The 16,914-nt window shown below is 34.9% G+C and overlaps 1 protein-coding gene across 1 annotated transcript in view; it reads right to left on the reverse strand.

Moving 5' to 3' along the window:
• Positions 1 to 16,914, reverse strand: part of URI1 (URI1, prefoldin like chaperone) — a 65,493-nt gene that overhangs the window by 36,950 nt on the left and 11,629 nt on the right. Inside the window, exon 2 of the mRNA XM_027516042.1 lies at positions 6,806 to 6,840. Within this exon, the coding sequence (XP_027371843.1) occupies positions 6,806 to 6,840 (35 nt within the window). The remainder of the gene's footprint in view (positions 1 to 6,805; positions 6,841 to 16,914) is intronic.

Genomic DNA, 16,914 nt, shown 5'->3' on the forward strand with positions numbered 1-16,914 from the left:
ATACACTCCTTGTGCAAGTAATTTCTGCAAAAATTTGCAAGGAACTGGTAAAAATAAGCAGTTATTTACCAAGAAGAGAAGTGAGATTTTCAAGACAAGTAAGAGGGAAACTACATACCATGTATACCCATTTGTACCTCTTAAAGTTTGAACTATATAAATATCAGTTCAGTTCAGTCACTCAGTCATGTTTGACTCTTTGCAACCCCACGGGCTACAGCACACCAGGCTTCCCTGTCCATCACCTACTCTGGAGCTTGCTCAAACTCATGTTCATTGAGTCAGTGATGCCATCCAACCATCTCATCCTCTGTCATCCCCTTCTCCTCCTGCCTTCCATCATTCCCAGCATTAGGGTATTTTCCAATGAGTCAGGTCTTTGCATCAGGTGGCCAAAGTACTGGAGATTGAGCTTTAGCATCAGTCCTTCCAATGAATATTCAGTACTGGTTTCCTTTAAGTTGACTGGTTTGATTTCCTTGCAGTCCAAGGGACTCTCAAGAGTTTTCTCCAACACCACAGTTCAAAAGCATCAGTTGTTTGGTGCTCAGCTTTCTTTATAGTCCAACTCTCACATCCATACATGACTACTAGAAAAACTATAGCCTTGACTAGACGAACCTTAGTTGGCAAAGTAATGTCTCTGCTTTTTAATATGCTGTCTAGGTTGGTCATAGCTCTTCTTCAAAGGCACAAGCATGTTATAATTTCATGGCCACAAACAACATCTGCAGTGATTTTGGAGCCCAAGAAGATAAAGTTTCTCACTGTTTCCATTGTTTCCCCATCTATTTGCCATGATGTGATGGGACCAGATGCCATGATCTTCATTTTTTGAATGTTGACTTTTAAGCCAACTTTTTCACTCTCCTCTTTCATCAAGAGGCTCTTTAGTTCCTCTTTGCTTTCTGCCACAATGGTAGTATAATTTGCATATCTGAAGTTATTGCTATTTCTCCCAGCAATCTTGATTCCAGTTTGTGCTTCACCCAGCCTGGCATTTCATGTGATGTACTCTACATATAAGTTAAATAAGCAGGGTGACAGTATACAGTCTTGACATACTCCTTTCTAAATTTGGAACCAGTCGGTTGTTCTGTATCTATTTCTAATTGTTGCTTCTTGACCTGCATACAGATTTCTCAGGAGGCAGGCCAGGAGGCCTGCTATTCCCATTTCTTTAAGAATTTCCACAGTTTGTTGTGATCCACACAGTCAAAAGCTTTAGCTCAGTCAATGAAGCAGAAGTAGATGTTTTCTTGGAACTCTCTTGCTTTTTCCATGATCCAACAGAGGTTGGCAATTTGATCTCTGGTTCCTCTGCCTTTTCTAAATCCAGCTTGAACATCTGGAAGTTGTTCACATACTGTCAAAGCCTGGCTTGGAGAATTTTGAGCATTACTTTACTAGTGTGTGAGATGAGTACAAGTGTGCGGTAGTTTGAGCATTCCTTGGCAGTGCCCTTCTTAGAGATTAAAATGAAAACTGAACTTTTCCAGTCCTGTGGCCACTGCTGAGTTTTCCAAATTTTCTGGCATATTGAGTGCAGCACTTTCACAGCACCATCTTTTAGGATTTGAAATAGATCAGCTGGAATTCCATCAATTCCACTAGCTTTGTTCATAGCGATGCTTCCTAAGGCCCACCTGACTTCGCATTCCAGGATATCTGGCTCTAGGTGAGTGATCACACCATTGTGGTTATCTGGGTCATGAAAATCTCTATGTATAGTTCTTCTCTGTGTATTTTTTTTTTTTTACTCTCAAAATAGCTTTATTAATATTTTGATTCTTCCCAAGATAATCATCTCTCCAAACTCCCTTTTGCTAAATTCTCCCATCTCCAGAGTGGGAAACACATTCCACTTTCATTTGTTCATTCTCATGCTTAGTCGTGTCTGACTCTTTGCGACCCTATGGACTGGAGCCCTCCTCCAGGCTCCTCTGTCCATGGGATTTCCCAGGCAAGAATTCTGGAGTGGGTTGCCATTTCCTCCTCCATTCTCTGTGTATTCTTGCCACCTCTTCTTAATATCTTCTGCTTCTGTTAGGTCCATACCATTTCTGTACTTTATCGAGCCCATCTTTGCATGAAATGTTCCCTCCAGTTCAGTTCAGTCGCTCAGTCGTGTCCGACTCTTTGCGACCCCATGAATCGCAGCACGCCAGGCCTCCCTGTCCCTCACCAACTCCCAGAGTTCACTCAAACTCATGTCCATCGAGTCGGTGATGCCATCCAGCCATCTCATCCTCTGTCGTCCCCTTCTCCTCCTGCCCCCAATCCCTCCCAGCATCAGAGTCTTTTCCAATGAGTCAACTCTTCACATGAGGTGGCCAAAGTACTGGAGTTTCAGCTTTAGCATCATTCCTTCCAAAGAACACCCAGGACTGATCTCCTTTAGAATGGACTGGTTGGATCTCCTTGCAGTCCATGGGACCCTCAAGAGTCTTCTCCAACACCACAGTTCAAAAGCATCAATTCTTCGGCACTCAGCTTTCTTCACAGTCCAACTCTCAGATCCATACATGACTACTGGAAAAATGTTCCCTTGGTATCTCTAATTTTCTTGAAGAGATCTCTAATCTTTCCCATTCTAATGTTTTCCTCTATTTATTTGCATTGATCACTGAGGAAGGCTTTCTTATCTCTCCTTGCTATTCTTTGGAACTCTTGCATTCAGATGGTATCTTTCCTTTTCTCCTTTGCCTTTCACTTCTCTTCTTTTCACAGCTATTTGTAAGGCCTCCTCAGGCAACCATTTTGTCTTTTTGCATTTCTTTTTCTTGGGGATGTTCTTGATGGTTGCCTCCTGTGCAATGTTACGAACCTCAGTCCACAGTTCTTCAGGCACTGTTGTCTATCAAATCTAATCTCTTAAATCTATTTGTCACTTCCACTGTATAACTGTAAGGGATTTGATTTAGGTCCTATCTGAATGGTCTAGTGGTTTTCCCTACTTTCTTCAATTTAAGTCTGAATTTGGCAATGATCTGAGCCACAGTCAGCTCCCAGTCTTGTTTTTGCTAACTGTATAGAGTTTCTCCATCTTCAGCTGCAAAGAATATAATCAATGTGTTTCAGTATTGACCACCTGGTGATGTCCAGGTGTAGAGTCGTGATTTCAAATGTTTTAACTTACAATTTAAAAAGTTAATATGGAATCCTTTATGTCTCTAAGATGTATACTAAAATATGTCCACATGGAATGATATGCCTTCTGCCAAAATAGTTGAGAGATGGGGGAAGAGGGTAAGATACACTGTTTTAAAAGGAAACAAACAGTTCAGATGAAACCATGAGTTGACAATCATTGAAGCAGAGTGGTGGATACATGTGGGTTCAGTACACAACTCCATCACCCTTTGAAACTCTTTATAATCAAAGTTTTTTGAATACAATAAAAGCTTAACAATACCACTCAGTAAACCATCTCCATCAGGATAAAAGATAATGGTGTGAACACAAATATTCAGGAATATTTACAAAGTTTTGGAGGGTTTTTGATTTTTCCTTCTTTCTTCATCTAACAATGAGTTTAAAACTTTTCCAAAAAGATTTCAGAGTTACTGTATTTATTAAGGGCCAGTCTGGATAGTCTATAGACATTATCTCACACTTAAACTTCAAGTTAATCACTTTACAAGAAGAAAACTTAAGAATCTTCATAATTCACCCAAGGTAACAAAGTTAGAAAATGACAGAATTCCAGCGTAGGTCTGTGCCTCCAAATCCCTCCATGCTCTTTGAAAAAATTAAAAGGATAAAAAATTACAAATAAACTACACAGAGTTATCAGCCCCACGTGGGTCAAACACTAGGAAGTACACTGACATTTAATGAGAAAATAGTGTATGGATTTTATAATGAGTTAAGTAAAAAGAATTACATGGAAAATAAGATGTACCTAAAAATTTTCTTAAATCTTCACTAAATTGAAAACCACTACTAGTTCTAAAAATGTTACAGAAATTCTCAACTATTAGGCTCAAACATTTCCTGTTTATCTGTTACTAATTAAACAAATACTATAAATGTCTTTAAGTAAAACAAAGTTCTGGGATCTGAATTAATTTTCTCAAAGAGATTTCTGGGGGCAGATCTCATTGTTCTGGACCATTTTCACTGGTCCAGAGTAATTTTACCACTTTATATTTCTATAAATATTTTTATTTTGTGTCCTACATTTTAAAAAAATAGGATTATCTTTGAAGGGTAATATTCTAATTCATTACTCTTCCCTTTAAGAATTTTTTAAAACTTCACAAAGATATACATCACTAGCCTAAGACAACACTTCAAAAAAAATCACATGTTTTGCTCCTCCTTATTATATTGGTATGTACTCATAAACAAGGGGAACTTAGTTACATGAATTGTATTTTAGACTATAACAACACCAAAGGTTAGTGAAAAGCAACATATTTTTTAAAGCAATACATGAGACACCCTTAAAAATAATTTGTCTCTGTTTTGCTTCCTATCTCTAACCAACTAGCACAGAATTATTGTAATTTCACTGTTTAGTGTCCAACTATCAATTTCTCCAGGGGTCCCTAACCTCCAAGATCTCCTGCTTGATGAATTGTGGTGGAACTAATGTAATAATAATATAAAGAAAGTACACAATAAATGTAATGCACTTGAATCATCCCGAAACTATTCCTCCTACCCCTAGTACATGGAAAAACTGTCTTCCACGAAACTGATCCCCAGTGCTAAAAAGGTTGAGGACTGCTGAATTTCTCCATAGCAGGGTCTTTCAATTCCAAACAGCAGTATAATACTGGCATATGGTAGAAACTCAATCATTGTTTCTGGAATTAAGATAATAAAAACATCACAAGAATTCCACAGCACTCCCAAATAGCAATTTCCTGGCTTTCAGAGGAATGGAGACACTTGGTTTCAGTTTTTTAATGTAATAAATTGGTAAATTCACTGGCCATTTGGATTCCAGCAATATCAGATCCTCATTAAAAACAAACATAAAAGTCTGTTTCCTGAGCCACATTAAAAATAATTCAGAGGAAAATGCAAACTAACTGGAAAAATTATTTTAATTGTTTAACATGTAGATAAGGTACTATATTACTTTAAGATATGTGGAGGCAAATATGCTAAGCTCTGTAGTTTGGAGCTACAGAAAATCTGGAAACTGAGAGATTCATATGAATCTGCTCTGATGTAAATGACACATTTCTATCAGTGTTCATCAGGCTTAGGTAATGCTATACAGTACTTCTAAAAATGCTGTACATAACTATATGGTACTTGTAAAAACGTTATACATAAAATAATCAAATATTTGGTCTTTATTTATTCAAACACTTATTAAGTGCCTATACTGTGCCAAACACAGTTATAGATAAAAGGAAGAAAACATGCCCCTTAGCCTTAAAGAACTCTCAGTCTAGAAGGGAAAGAATCTTAAAACACAACCAGAAGCAAGGTGTCATTCACACACTGTGTAAATTAGTATCTGTTCTGAGTGAATCAACCTTTTACTAGTGTCCTGAATTCTTTACCAAAACCAATAAAGTCCACACTGTAAAACTTCACCTGGGAATTATCTGTAAAATGGATCACTTTTGCCAAATTAGCAGGTGAAAAATATTAACTCTGTGACCAAGTACTTGCATTTCAAGTTTCAACCTGGACTGAATGTAAAATGAAAAGTCAATGGTCCATTATGGAAATACTGACAGACTTAAACCACGGTGGATGCAGCTACGACTCTGCATTTATTGAAAATTAATGAAGTCTCTGAATTTTTATTTATAAAATGTATATTATTTAGTTTTAGATTATTTCTGCAAGCCAAAAGTCAGAATTTAATATGATGATGTGTACAGATGGCACCAATTTTTACCCTTATCCACTGCTTGCAGCCTATGTGCATTTAAACCAAAAAACATTTGATATACACTAACTATAAATTATTTCCTTGAAGATCTCTCAGGCATGAAGAAAAAGCCTCTTAAAATAAATTTAAAATATTATATGCTTGATGGTGTATAACCAAAGGTTTAATCTCACCACTAAAGGGGCAGTTATCATGATTCTGCAATAACCCTGCAGACAATAATCAAGACAGCTCCTGTTGTTCTCTCAGTAAAATCTTCGTAAACACAGCATGGATATATTGTAATTTGATATCCGTAAGATCAACAGCTATACCTCATGACAAGTCATAAGATTTTATTCACCATTAAATTGAGCATTTTCCTCAGAAGACACAAGAAATGTGTTATTTACCAAGCACTGTCCTATTAACTATACATTAGCACATTAAAATAGATATGCTTTCTTTCTCTCTATATTCTAAAAAGTGTGGTCTCTAAAGCAAGCTCTGAGATGCAGCCAATTAATTAGATTTTTCAAACTTTGGGAAAATGTATCTGTACATATTTCCACCATTATTTTAAAACAATTGATTCTAATTATTATTCTACTACATATACAAAAAACAGTCCCAAAATAAAGCTGATTAGTCAGGTTAAAAAATGCATCAGTCTCAACTTCATAACAATAGTAATATTCTAACTTTAAAAAAAGAAACGAAGGAAGGGAAAAAGAAAGCAATTAAAATATTAAAATAAACACAAATAGTGATGCAACTTCAGGAAATCAGGGAACACAGAATTCAATAAACAATGCAAGACAATATAAATTAGTACCAAAAGGATTCAAAATGGAGATTACCAGAAGAACTCAATTAGAGGATGCGAAAACTGTACTTTTTTAAAATACAAATAAGTGATTCCATTAGTATTTCAGAAAGGTAATAAAACGATCTTTCACTCACCAATGCTGGATTTTCTCTTGGCAGTTAGTGACCACCTGTCATGAAAACAGATAACTACTCATGAAAAAACAGGGCAATGCACAAAGCTACAAAATCACTGTATCAGAAAGCTACAGTAGTGGCTTTACAGATTTAAAAGCATCTCGATACACATTTTTATTTGTCAAATGCACAGAGATGCGAATGTTAGTTTTTAAGCAGCATACTTTATCATACCTCTCTAATGCAGGCTGATAACTGCAGAACAAATTACAGCTTTCCGATTCATACTTAGGTACAAAACCCACTTCATAACTATTAGGTGACATATGATATAAGATAACTAGTATTTTGTACAATCTGCAGGCCTGTTTTCAATGTTACATATTTTGCAGAATACACAAATGTTATAAATAACAAAAAAACAATGTAACATCCACATTTCATCAGTTTAAAAAAAATGACAGCAGTGAAAGTATTTTATTTTGTCAGTATATCTTCAAATGTTTTCACCTGTAATTTTTATTCTGATGCATTAAAAATGAGTTCAGTGATATTTTTCTACTACATTTCAAGAAGAAATACTTGGGATAAAGAGATGCTCTGAACGGCCCATTTTGTTCCCCTGGTGAATTATGATAAAATTTTAAGCACTTCATAGTCAGTTTAAGCTATGCTTATAATACTGAAACAACGAAATTAAACATAAAACTTACTTGTTTTCCTTAGAGATATTTCAACAGATTCTTAAAATGCTCAAAAAATTAAGAACACTAACTAGTAAGGGGGAAAAAAAAGAACATGTGAATAGCAACTTAAAAAAAAAAAAACCCTTTTCAAAGATTACTAATTATGTTTTTAAACTGCCCATTGATAACAAAACTTTAAACAATAATTTCAAATACTGTAGCACCATTTTAGAGAAAGAGAAACCAAGGGATGAAATTACTATGCTTAATATAATGCCACCTGAAAAAGACAGCAGTGTTACAGTTTGAAACACTGTTCTTTCTCACTGTTCTAAATACCAATACTGCATCTTATATAAGCACCATGTTTCATCTAAAAATCACATCTTTTTTTTTTGGCCTGTCACTAAATTCCTCTATTATAACATTTAATTCCTGAAGTAAATATCTTCCTTTAGGACATTTTAAATACTAAGGCAGCAATCCTGTACCAAAATACATGTTGTAATCAGATATCCAACCATACTACACATTAACTCAGCATAAAAAGTCAGTTTTAGAATAAAGCTCTCTCAATAAGTATCAATCACATAGCAACACTTAATAACAGTGATAACATATAATAAGAGTACTGACTTTACATCTGGAAGAACCAGGCTAAAGCTACATCAATCCATTTCACTGTTTCTGACTCGACAGTAATTATAAAATAGACAAACAGAATTAAATGTAAATTGAAAAAGAAAAAATCTTCATGAAATCCTTTTTATAAAGTTCTTATTTAACAACCCCATTAAGAGAAGAGACCCAAAAACAGTCAGGATGCTTTCCAATCCCAATGCATGTGTTTCCAAGCATGAAGTGAGCCAAAAGCACAAAAAGAAAAGCCCTGCAAACCATAAGAGCAGAATGTTCATTAACCTCTACATGATAATCCTTTCATGGCTGCATATTAACTAGTTACATATTCATAATCATTTACATTATTTAAAGGACCTTCGATGAAATTTTCTATGCAATATCCATTAGTGACAGTGTTAAAGGTTATAGAAGATAAGTCTACTTAATGTTTCCAGGAAGCCTTTTTAATTAGTAAATATGTAAATTTGCCACATATGCTTTTTATGTTTAAAAAACAAGTTCCTGGTAGAATGGCATGTATTCTTGCCATCACCCTTTATGATCTTAACTCTCCATTTTGCTGTAGCTATTTTTCCCCCACCCCTTTTCTTTCCTGAAATAAGTTTCCCCCAAGAACAGATATTAAAGGATAAGATAACAAAAATCCATTTCACAATTAAAAAGAGAAATTTTCACTACCAAAATATTTTCTTCGTTAAAAGTATTTATTGGTTACATATAGGGGTTAGAACAAGAGTCTTCAGTTAGACATTATCCAAATGTAAGCTAGATATTTTGTAAACTCAAGAAATTAAGGAAAACATGAAAGAGGCAGGTATGAATACATACCATAGCCTTCTGATGATATGTCTACAGTTAAATCTTTGTTTACATGATTTATAGCACACCTAATTCCAACAAACATTTGAACCCAAGCAGCTGTACTTACACTGATATCTTTCTAGTTTTCTCCTTTTATTCAAAAAGAAAATATTAGTAAATTTTTATGACTTAGTTGCCAAGGAAATCTGTGGAAAGGAGAAAATCTTATGATTCATCTGGGGTTTTACAGTCTCTTTTTTCTGTTAAAAGTAATGCCAACTAACCTTATTTCTTCTGAAATGGACTAGATTAATTATTAAATAAACTGACTATAAGATAGTGAGACTGGTTCTAAAATCAACTTTTGAAAACCACAGTGAAACAGCAAAACACATTTCATTACTATACCACTTTTTAAGACACATTCAATCTACCATTAGGAGTGTTTACCAATAGCCCAATTGTAAAAAAAAATCCTTCGGTATGCTTTCTTTAGGACTCAAAATTGCCCTTTTCCTAAGAAGTCCCTTGGACTGCAAGGAGATCCAACCAGTCAATCCTAAAGGAAATCAGTCCTGAATATTCACTGGAAGGACTGATGCTGAAGCTGAAGCTACCATACTTAGGCCACCTGATGTGAAGAACTAACTTCTTGGAAAAGACCCTGATGCTGGGAAAGACTGAAGGCAGGAGGAAACAGGGACGACAGAGGATGAGAAGATTGGATGGCATCACCAACTCAATGGACATGAGTTTGTGCAAGCTTCGGGAACTGGTGATAGACAGGGAAGCCTAGCGTGCTGCAGTCGCAAAGAGTTGGATGCGACTGAGCGACTGAACTGAACTAAGAAGTAAGAATAACACTGGTAAATGCCAGGACTTTATATGATGAAACAGTTCAATAAGATGAGTCTTCACGTCTTAAAAAGAGGAAACAAGTTCAGAGATGGAGTAACTTTCTCGATATTACAAACTGCCTGAGAACTGCTAAAAGATAAAATCCGTTTTAATGCCAGGTCTATCTAATCACAAAGCCGATACTCACTGTATTGGACTGTTCTCAACCATCATAAATCTTACTGGGTATAAGGAAAAGCAGCTGCTTTGTATCTGCAGTTTTCCTTAAAACCACTGATTGATGCTGCTACTTCTTCACTTCCTCCACATACCCTCCCACACACACTGACAAGACCTTGCCAATAATGTTAGGAAAAGCAAATAAGCTTAACTGGACCAACTCACTAATAAAAATTTTTATTTCTTCCAATGCCTCATACAACTCCCGGCCCTCTCAAGTCAAGCAACTCAGTATGAATATAAACAACAAATTTCCCAAGCCCCACATACACACATGCATGCACGCACGCGTGTGTGTGTGTGTGTGTGTCTGTGTGTCTGTGTGTATGTTTTAGGGGGAGAGGGTGGTGGGCCAACCCTATTATATATTTTTAAGGCACTTACAACTAATCAAGTTAGATGCCCAAGATGACAATGATAGTCTACCCAATAACCTATTTTTCTTTAGGTCAGTGTCCAGCTAACATATATACACATTCAATTATAAAATAATTGGCAAGTTTTAAAATCAGTAAACTATTAATACAAGAATATTTTCCTCTTTTTTCCCTCAGGAGGCACTTTTTAAAAATTATTATAAAGAAAGGAATGAATTAAGATCTCCATTACTTAGTTCCATTTGTGCTATTTGCTTTGGTTAACAGACCACAAGGGGGCCTCAACCTATGAGTTTTCCACGTTAAGAACAGCACCACATTAAAACTAGACCAGAACAGAGAGGCTAAAGGGTAAGTTTGCATAAGTCTTAAATGATATTTCTCTCAAAAATGCTTCACTTTACTTCTAAAACTTCTCTCACTGCACTGCAATTCCATATTCTCCCTGTACAGGTTAATGCATAAAATAACAATCTGAGGATTCACTAATCAGTGCTTTCCACATTTACATGATTTGCTTCTCTTGCTAGACTATGTCTTCAAAAAAGATCATATAATTTTGGGTTTTAAAGCTACTGAGAAGTCAAAAAGGAAAAAAATTATCAATGGTGACTAAATCCAATAGATAGTGGACATGCATGATTATCTGGCAGCTACTTAAATGGCTGAGAATAATTTCTTAAAGGACATACTGTCAATTAATAGATGTATAAATGCCATTACCAAAGTATATAAGAAGTACACGTAAAGAAAACTGGTAAAATATTATAAGTCTTCTAAATAAGCCTCTCTGCAAAAAAGGTTAGAAACGACTACAAAGAAATAGCAATAAGCACTGATAAACTAACAAAAGAAATAGCAATAAGCACTAATAAACTATAATAAGCTGTTTCTGTATAAAAATTTTAAACAGATTTATTTTTAAATATGCTAAAAAATGAAAATAATAGAACTACTATCCAAAGTTGACAATAATTATAAGCTGCTGTTAAAACACTTAAATGTTTTTTCCAAAATCCAGGAAACTCGTAATTGTACTAGATGAAAGGTCAATGATATGGGCCAGGCCTCCTTTACTCATGTGCCATATAGTAAGTGTGCAACAAGTCCGTGTAAGGAGTACAGATCTACAATTACTTAGCCAAAAATCTCAGGGAAAGATGTTTCTCAGTTTAGAACTTTTCATAATTTAGTCAAGTTATATCTTGCAGTAGTAGAACACTACCCTGTATCAAATATAGTGACATTTTCAGGGAAACATGAATATTCAAAGTAGAATAAAATACCTCACTCAAATCAGTTTCATCAACAAATGAATATGGCAGAAACTAAGGAATAACTTTGTTTTCAGTTTTTAAGACTTCTGAATTGCAGCTTGCCTGTCTATTGTTTTATTAGAGATATCAATCATTTCTTCTCCATTCCCACACCTTACTTTCTAAAACCTCACCCTCCTCTCATCTGCAACAGGCAGAGGACCCCATTTCTCCATTTGGAGAAATGTAAATGGAGCCAGTGTAAATGAAGAGGATCCACACAAATTGAGCCAATCAAATTTACTCTGGACTCAAAGAGAAACTGAGGTGATTACAGATTCTGGACCGGAAAAGGTGACCACAAAGGGATTTGCACAAGCTAAATCTAACCAAGTTCCCCACAAAGTAACGACATAAATGTACAAGAAAGTGAAACACACACACACACACACACACACACACACACACATATATACAAAATAATCCTATCCCTGAGTTCTTCCTAACTTTTTATAGTACTTTCCAAACTTTCTTCCAAGCATTTCTGTGGTTTATAATTGATAAAGAAAACTTCGTAAGTAAGCCAGCTACATAGATTAAAATGAGAGCATACCTGTGAAGATCTCCAAGAAAACAAGTAATTCATTAAAGAACAGAAGTAGTAGCTGTGCTTAGTCACTCAGACGTGTACAACTCTTTGCAACCCCATGGACTGGAGCCCATGAGGCTCCTCCATCCAAGGGAATTCTCCAGGCAAGAATACTGGAGTGGATTGTCATCCTCCTCCAGAGGATCTTCCCAACCCAGGATTGAACCCAGGTGTCCCACATTGCAGGTGGATTCTTGACCATCTGAGCCACCAGGGAAGCAGAAATAATAGAATGATGGGGGGAAAATATCTTGACAAGTAAAAAAGAAGTCAAATTGAAAGGCCCTTGCACCAATTAAAGAAGTACATTTTTATTTTAAAGAAACACTAACAGTGACTAGAGCAAAATTAATACTAAATCACTTGCAAGTAGCTACGTAACTAACCTCCAAGTTGGGACAAAAAGCGTATAACAAACCAGTAATTCCTGTGAAAACTGGCAAAGCCAGATGAACACAAAGTCATCTCTTAGAAGGCACCTAAGAGTTGCCTAAGAAGTTGGAACAAGAGGGACTAAAATTCAGGAGATAACTATGGAGAATTAAATTAATGCTCTTTTCTTGGACAACTCAAAGCACAGTGAAAAGGCTGAGAATTATACTTTGTCCTGAGCAGAAGTTTAAAGCAGTCTGAGAAGGCTGTAGTAACAAAATCAGAGACACGAGAGATCTTAAGCATGTGGCTGTCTTTTCCTCTCATGGCATGTATGAACTTCTGAAGTTCAAACAGCCAAAAAACTGAAAGGCTGAAAATCAGAGCTCAGGGAACTGATGAAACAAAACTTAAGAGTTCAGAAGCCTTCAAGGGAAGAAGTCTGGTGAACAAACTAGATTTTCAGAAGAAAAGCCAAGAAAGAATCAGATAAAAGCCAAGAAAGAATCAAAGATAGCTGATATTTTACAATAAACAAAACCCAACCTGCACTCCATTCAGCACCTGCCTGAATTGAGGTGTCCCAACTTCTACTTTATCAACCTAGTGAAGAAAGGGTGAAACTTTTCCAGAGGAAGATATACCCTTCAGGAGTAACCAAAATTGTAAAGACTCTAAAATATCAATTAAATTAACATTTAATTGTAAATACTTCAGGAGTATTTACATTTCTAGCATTTAATTAAAAATAACTATATTACCAAGAAATAGGACCATATGAGCAAACCTCAAAAAGAAGAAAAACAACACAAAATAGAACCAAATAAGCAATCTACATATTCGAGTTAACCAACTAAGACATTAAAATATAATTATTAATATGTTCAAGAAAACAGTGGAAAAGATTGAAGAAATACATGAAAAGATGGCATATTTCCCTAGACAATTAGTATCTACACAAGAAAAGAATCAAAAGGATAATCTTTAACTGAAACATCTAAAATGAGTTTAATAAATGGTGTTAACAGGAGATTAACACAAAAGTCAGAATTTTGAACTGGATGACATGTCGATAAAAAAAATACCATAATAAAAGCCCAGAGATTAAAAAACAAAGTGGAAAATATAGAAAAGACCAATAAGAGACATATGAAAACTATAACTGAAGATCTACAGAGAGAACAGATCTGAACAACAAACCTCTACAAGATTTTCTAAATATAAGAGGAAGGTATTAACCAACAGATTTAAGAAGCTCTAAGAATTTCAAGCAAGAGAAATTAAAAAAGAAAAATTATATGAAGGCACAATATAGTACCACTGATGAAAATCACAGAAAAATAGAAAATTTTACAATCAGCATAGGGGAGAAAGAACAGGGAGGAGATACAGTACCTTCAAAGCAGCAGTAAGAAGAGTTAAAACTAGAGATAACTTCAATAAAAACAATGCTAGAAACTGGAAAAATGGGATAAGAATCTTAAAGTTTGGGTAAAAAATAACTGAAAATTTATAAATTATGTACAGAGCAAAGAGATCCTCCAACATGAATGAAGAGTAAAAACATTTTCCCACAAAAAATTCTGCACCAGCAGATTTTTACTGGAAGAAATACTACAAGTAATTATGTGACGTGACAGAGGGAGTTAGCTAAGGCTAAAGCTGTAATCACCATGCAACATATAAATGTATCAAAACAATACATTGTACACCTGAAACATACACAATGGTATATGTCAATTCTATCTCAATAAAGACACATTATACAGGCAAAAAGAACTACTACAAGAAGCTATTTGGAGCAATAGAAATTCAGAAAGAACTAAAAAGCAACTGTACAGGTAATTTTGTCAAGGTAAGGATAATCAGTATTGATCACAGAACAATTAAATACTGTATTGTGGTATTTAAAACACACAGAATTAAAATGAATGGAAGCAACAATGCAAGAAGTGAGATGAATAAATGAATATATGTTGCAATCTCTAGGAATAATTTCTCCAGTAAAAAAGCACAGTATAAATATATATATACATTTAGTGCCAACATCTACATAAAATAAGAGTACTAGGTAGGGTACCACAGCAAAAAAGAATATATTTTGAATGAGTTACCAAAGGGGAGAAAATAGGGTATGTCTGATTAAATCAAAGGAAGGTGCACCAAAAAATAAAAGAACACAGAGGGGAAAAAAACAGAAAAGTGGATCAAATAGACAAACTTCACACCTACTGCGTGTGCTAAGTCACTTCAGTCTTTGTGACCCTATGGACTGCAGCCCGTCAGGCTCCTCTGTCCATGGGATTCTCCAGGCAATACGGGAGTGGGCTGCCATGCCCTCATTTAGGGGATCTTCTCAAACCAGGGATCTAATGCGTGTCTCTCATATCTCCTGCACTGGCAGGTGGGCTCTTTACCACTAATGCCACCTGGGAAGACCCTTACACTCACTAGAATTTTTTTAAAAAATAAGAAAATAAGATGTGTTAGCAAGGATGTAGAAAAACTGGAACACTTCAAATCGTGTGTACTGTTGATGGGAATGCAAAAGAGAACAGCCACTGGAAAACAGTATGGTGGTTTCTCAAAAATGAAACACAGAATTACCATATAATCTAGCAATTCCACTTCTGGGTATATACCCAAAGGAATTGAAAGCAAAGACACAAAACAGATATTTGTACACTTGTTCACAGCAGCCAAAAGGTGAAACCAACCCATGTCCACAGACGGATGAATAAACAATAAAATGTACAATATACATGCAATGGAATATTACTCAGCCTTTAAAAGGAAACTGACAGATGCTGTAATATGGATCAACCTTGAAGGCATGAGTGTTAAGTGAAATAAGCCAGTACAAATGGATACCCAAAGTAATTAAATTCAGAGAGACAGATAATGGTAGTTACCAGGGGATGGGGAAAGGGATAACAGAGTGTTATTGTTTAATGGGCAGTATCAGTTTTGCAAGGCAAAAGAAGTCCTGGAGCTGGATGGTAGTGTTGACAGAACCACAATGTGAATGTATTTAATGCCACTGAAATGTATACTTAAAACTATTTAAATGACAAATTTTGTTATATTCTACAACAACTTTTAAAGTAAAAAAATAAAAAAGTCAAGTACAAAAATGAAAAAATGAAACTAAATGCATCAGTTGCTGATGTATTTAGTTTAGGATCACTAAACATCCTACACAAAAGAGAAAGATGTCCAGACTGAATTCTTAAAACCACAACTAAATGCTGTTGTAAGAACAGACTTATACACTTTGTACACAGACTAAAATTAAAAGATGAAAAAATTTATCATGAAAAGAAACAAAAGTAAAATATACTAATGTAGCCATATCAGTATAGTAGTCAATAAAGAATACCTGAAGGCAAGAAATATCACTAGAGATAAAATACTTCAGAATGATAAAAATGTCCCCTGATCAGGAAGCTATTTGAGTCTTAAATTTGTATGCACCAAATAACATAACTTTAAAATGTATAACACAAAGGCTGAGAAAAGGATAAATCTATAACCACAGTGGAGATTCTCCTTATCGCTTCATAACTGATAGAACTAGAAAACAAACCAACCAAAAAAATTAACAAGTATATCAAATAATTGTACACCACATTCAATCAACCTGAACTATGGAACTCAAAACTGCAAAATTCATATTCTTTCCAAATAATTAATGGACAGTAGCCAAAAACAGATCATATACCAGGCCATACAGCAAGTCTTAAGTTTCTAATAGAAGAGAATTAAATATGACGTAAACAATAGAAAAGTAAAAAATACTCAGCGTTTCGAAATTAAGGAACATTTTCTAAGTAATTCCCAGGTCAATACACCTCAATAAGAATTAGAAAATATTTTAACTAATTAAATAACATTCAAAACATGTGAGGTGCCTAAGGTAATTATTAGAGAAAATTTTAAAACTCAAAAAATATATACTGTAAAGAAAAAATAGTAAAATCTCTGATTTTTGTGTCTCTAACAGCTTTTGTCTCAAGAAGCTAGGAAAAAATTACAGCCAATGAGAAATTTTTAAAAGAAAAATATAAAAGCAGAAACCAATGAAAATTAAACTTACAAAAGAAAAATCAATAAAGTAAAAAACTGGTTCTTTAAAAAGACAGATTAGGACTAATAAATCCCTAGGAAGATATATCAAGAAGAAAAAAGACACACAAGAACTGCAAATAACAGAAATTAAAAAGAGGACACCACTACCAAACGTACAGATATTTCTGAATTTTAAAAT

The sequence above is a fragment of the Bos indicus x Bos taurus genome, chromosome 18, assembly GCF_003369695.1.
Source record: "Bos indicus x Bos taurus breed Angus x Brahman F1 hybrid chromosome 18, Bos_hybrid_MaternalHap_v2.0, whole genome shotgun sequence".
NCBI lineage: Eukaryota > Metazoa > Chordata > Mammalia > Artiodactyla > Bovidae > Bos > Bos indicus x Bos taurus.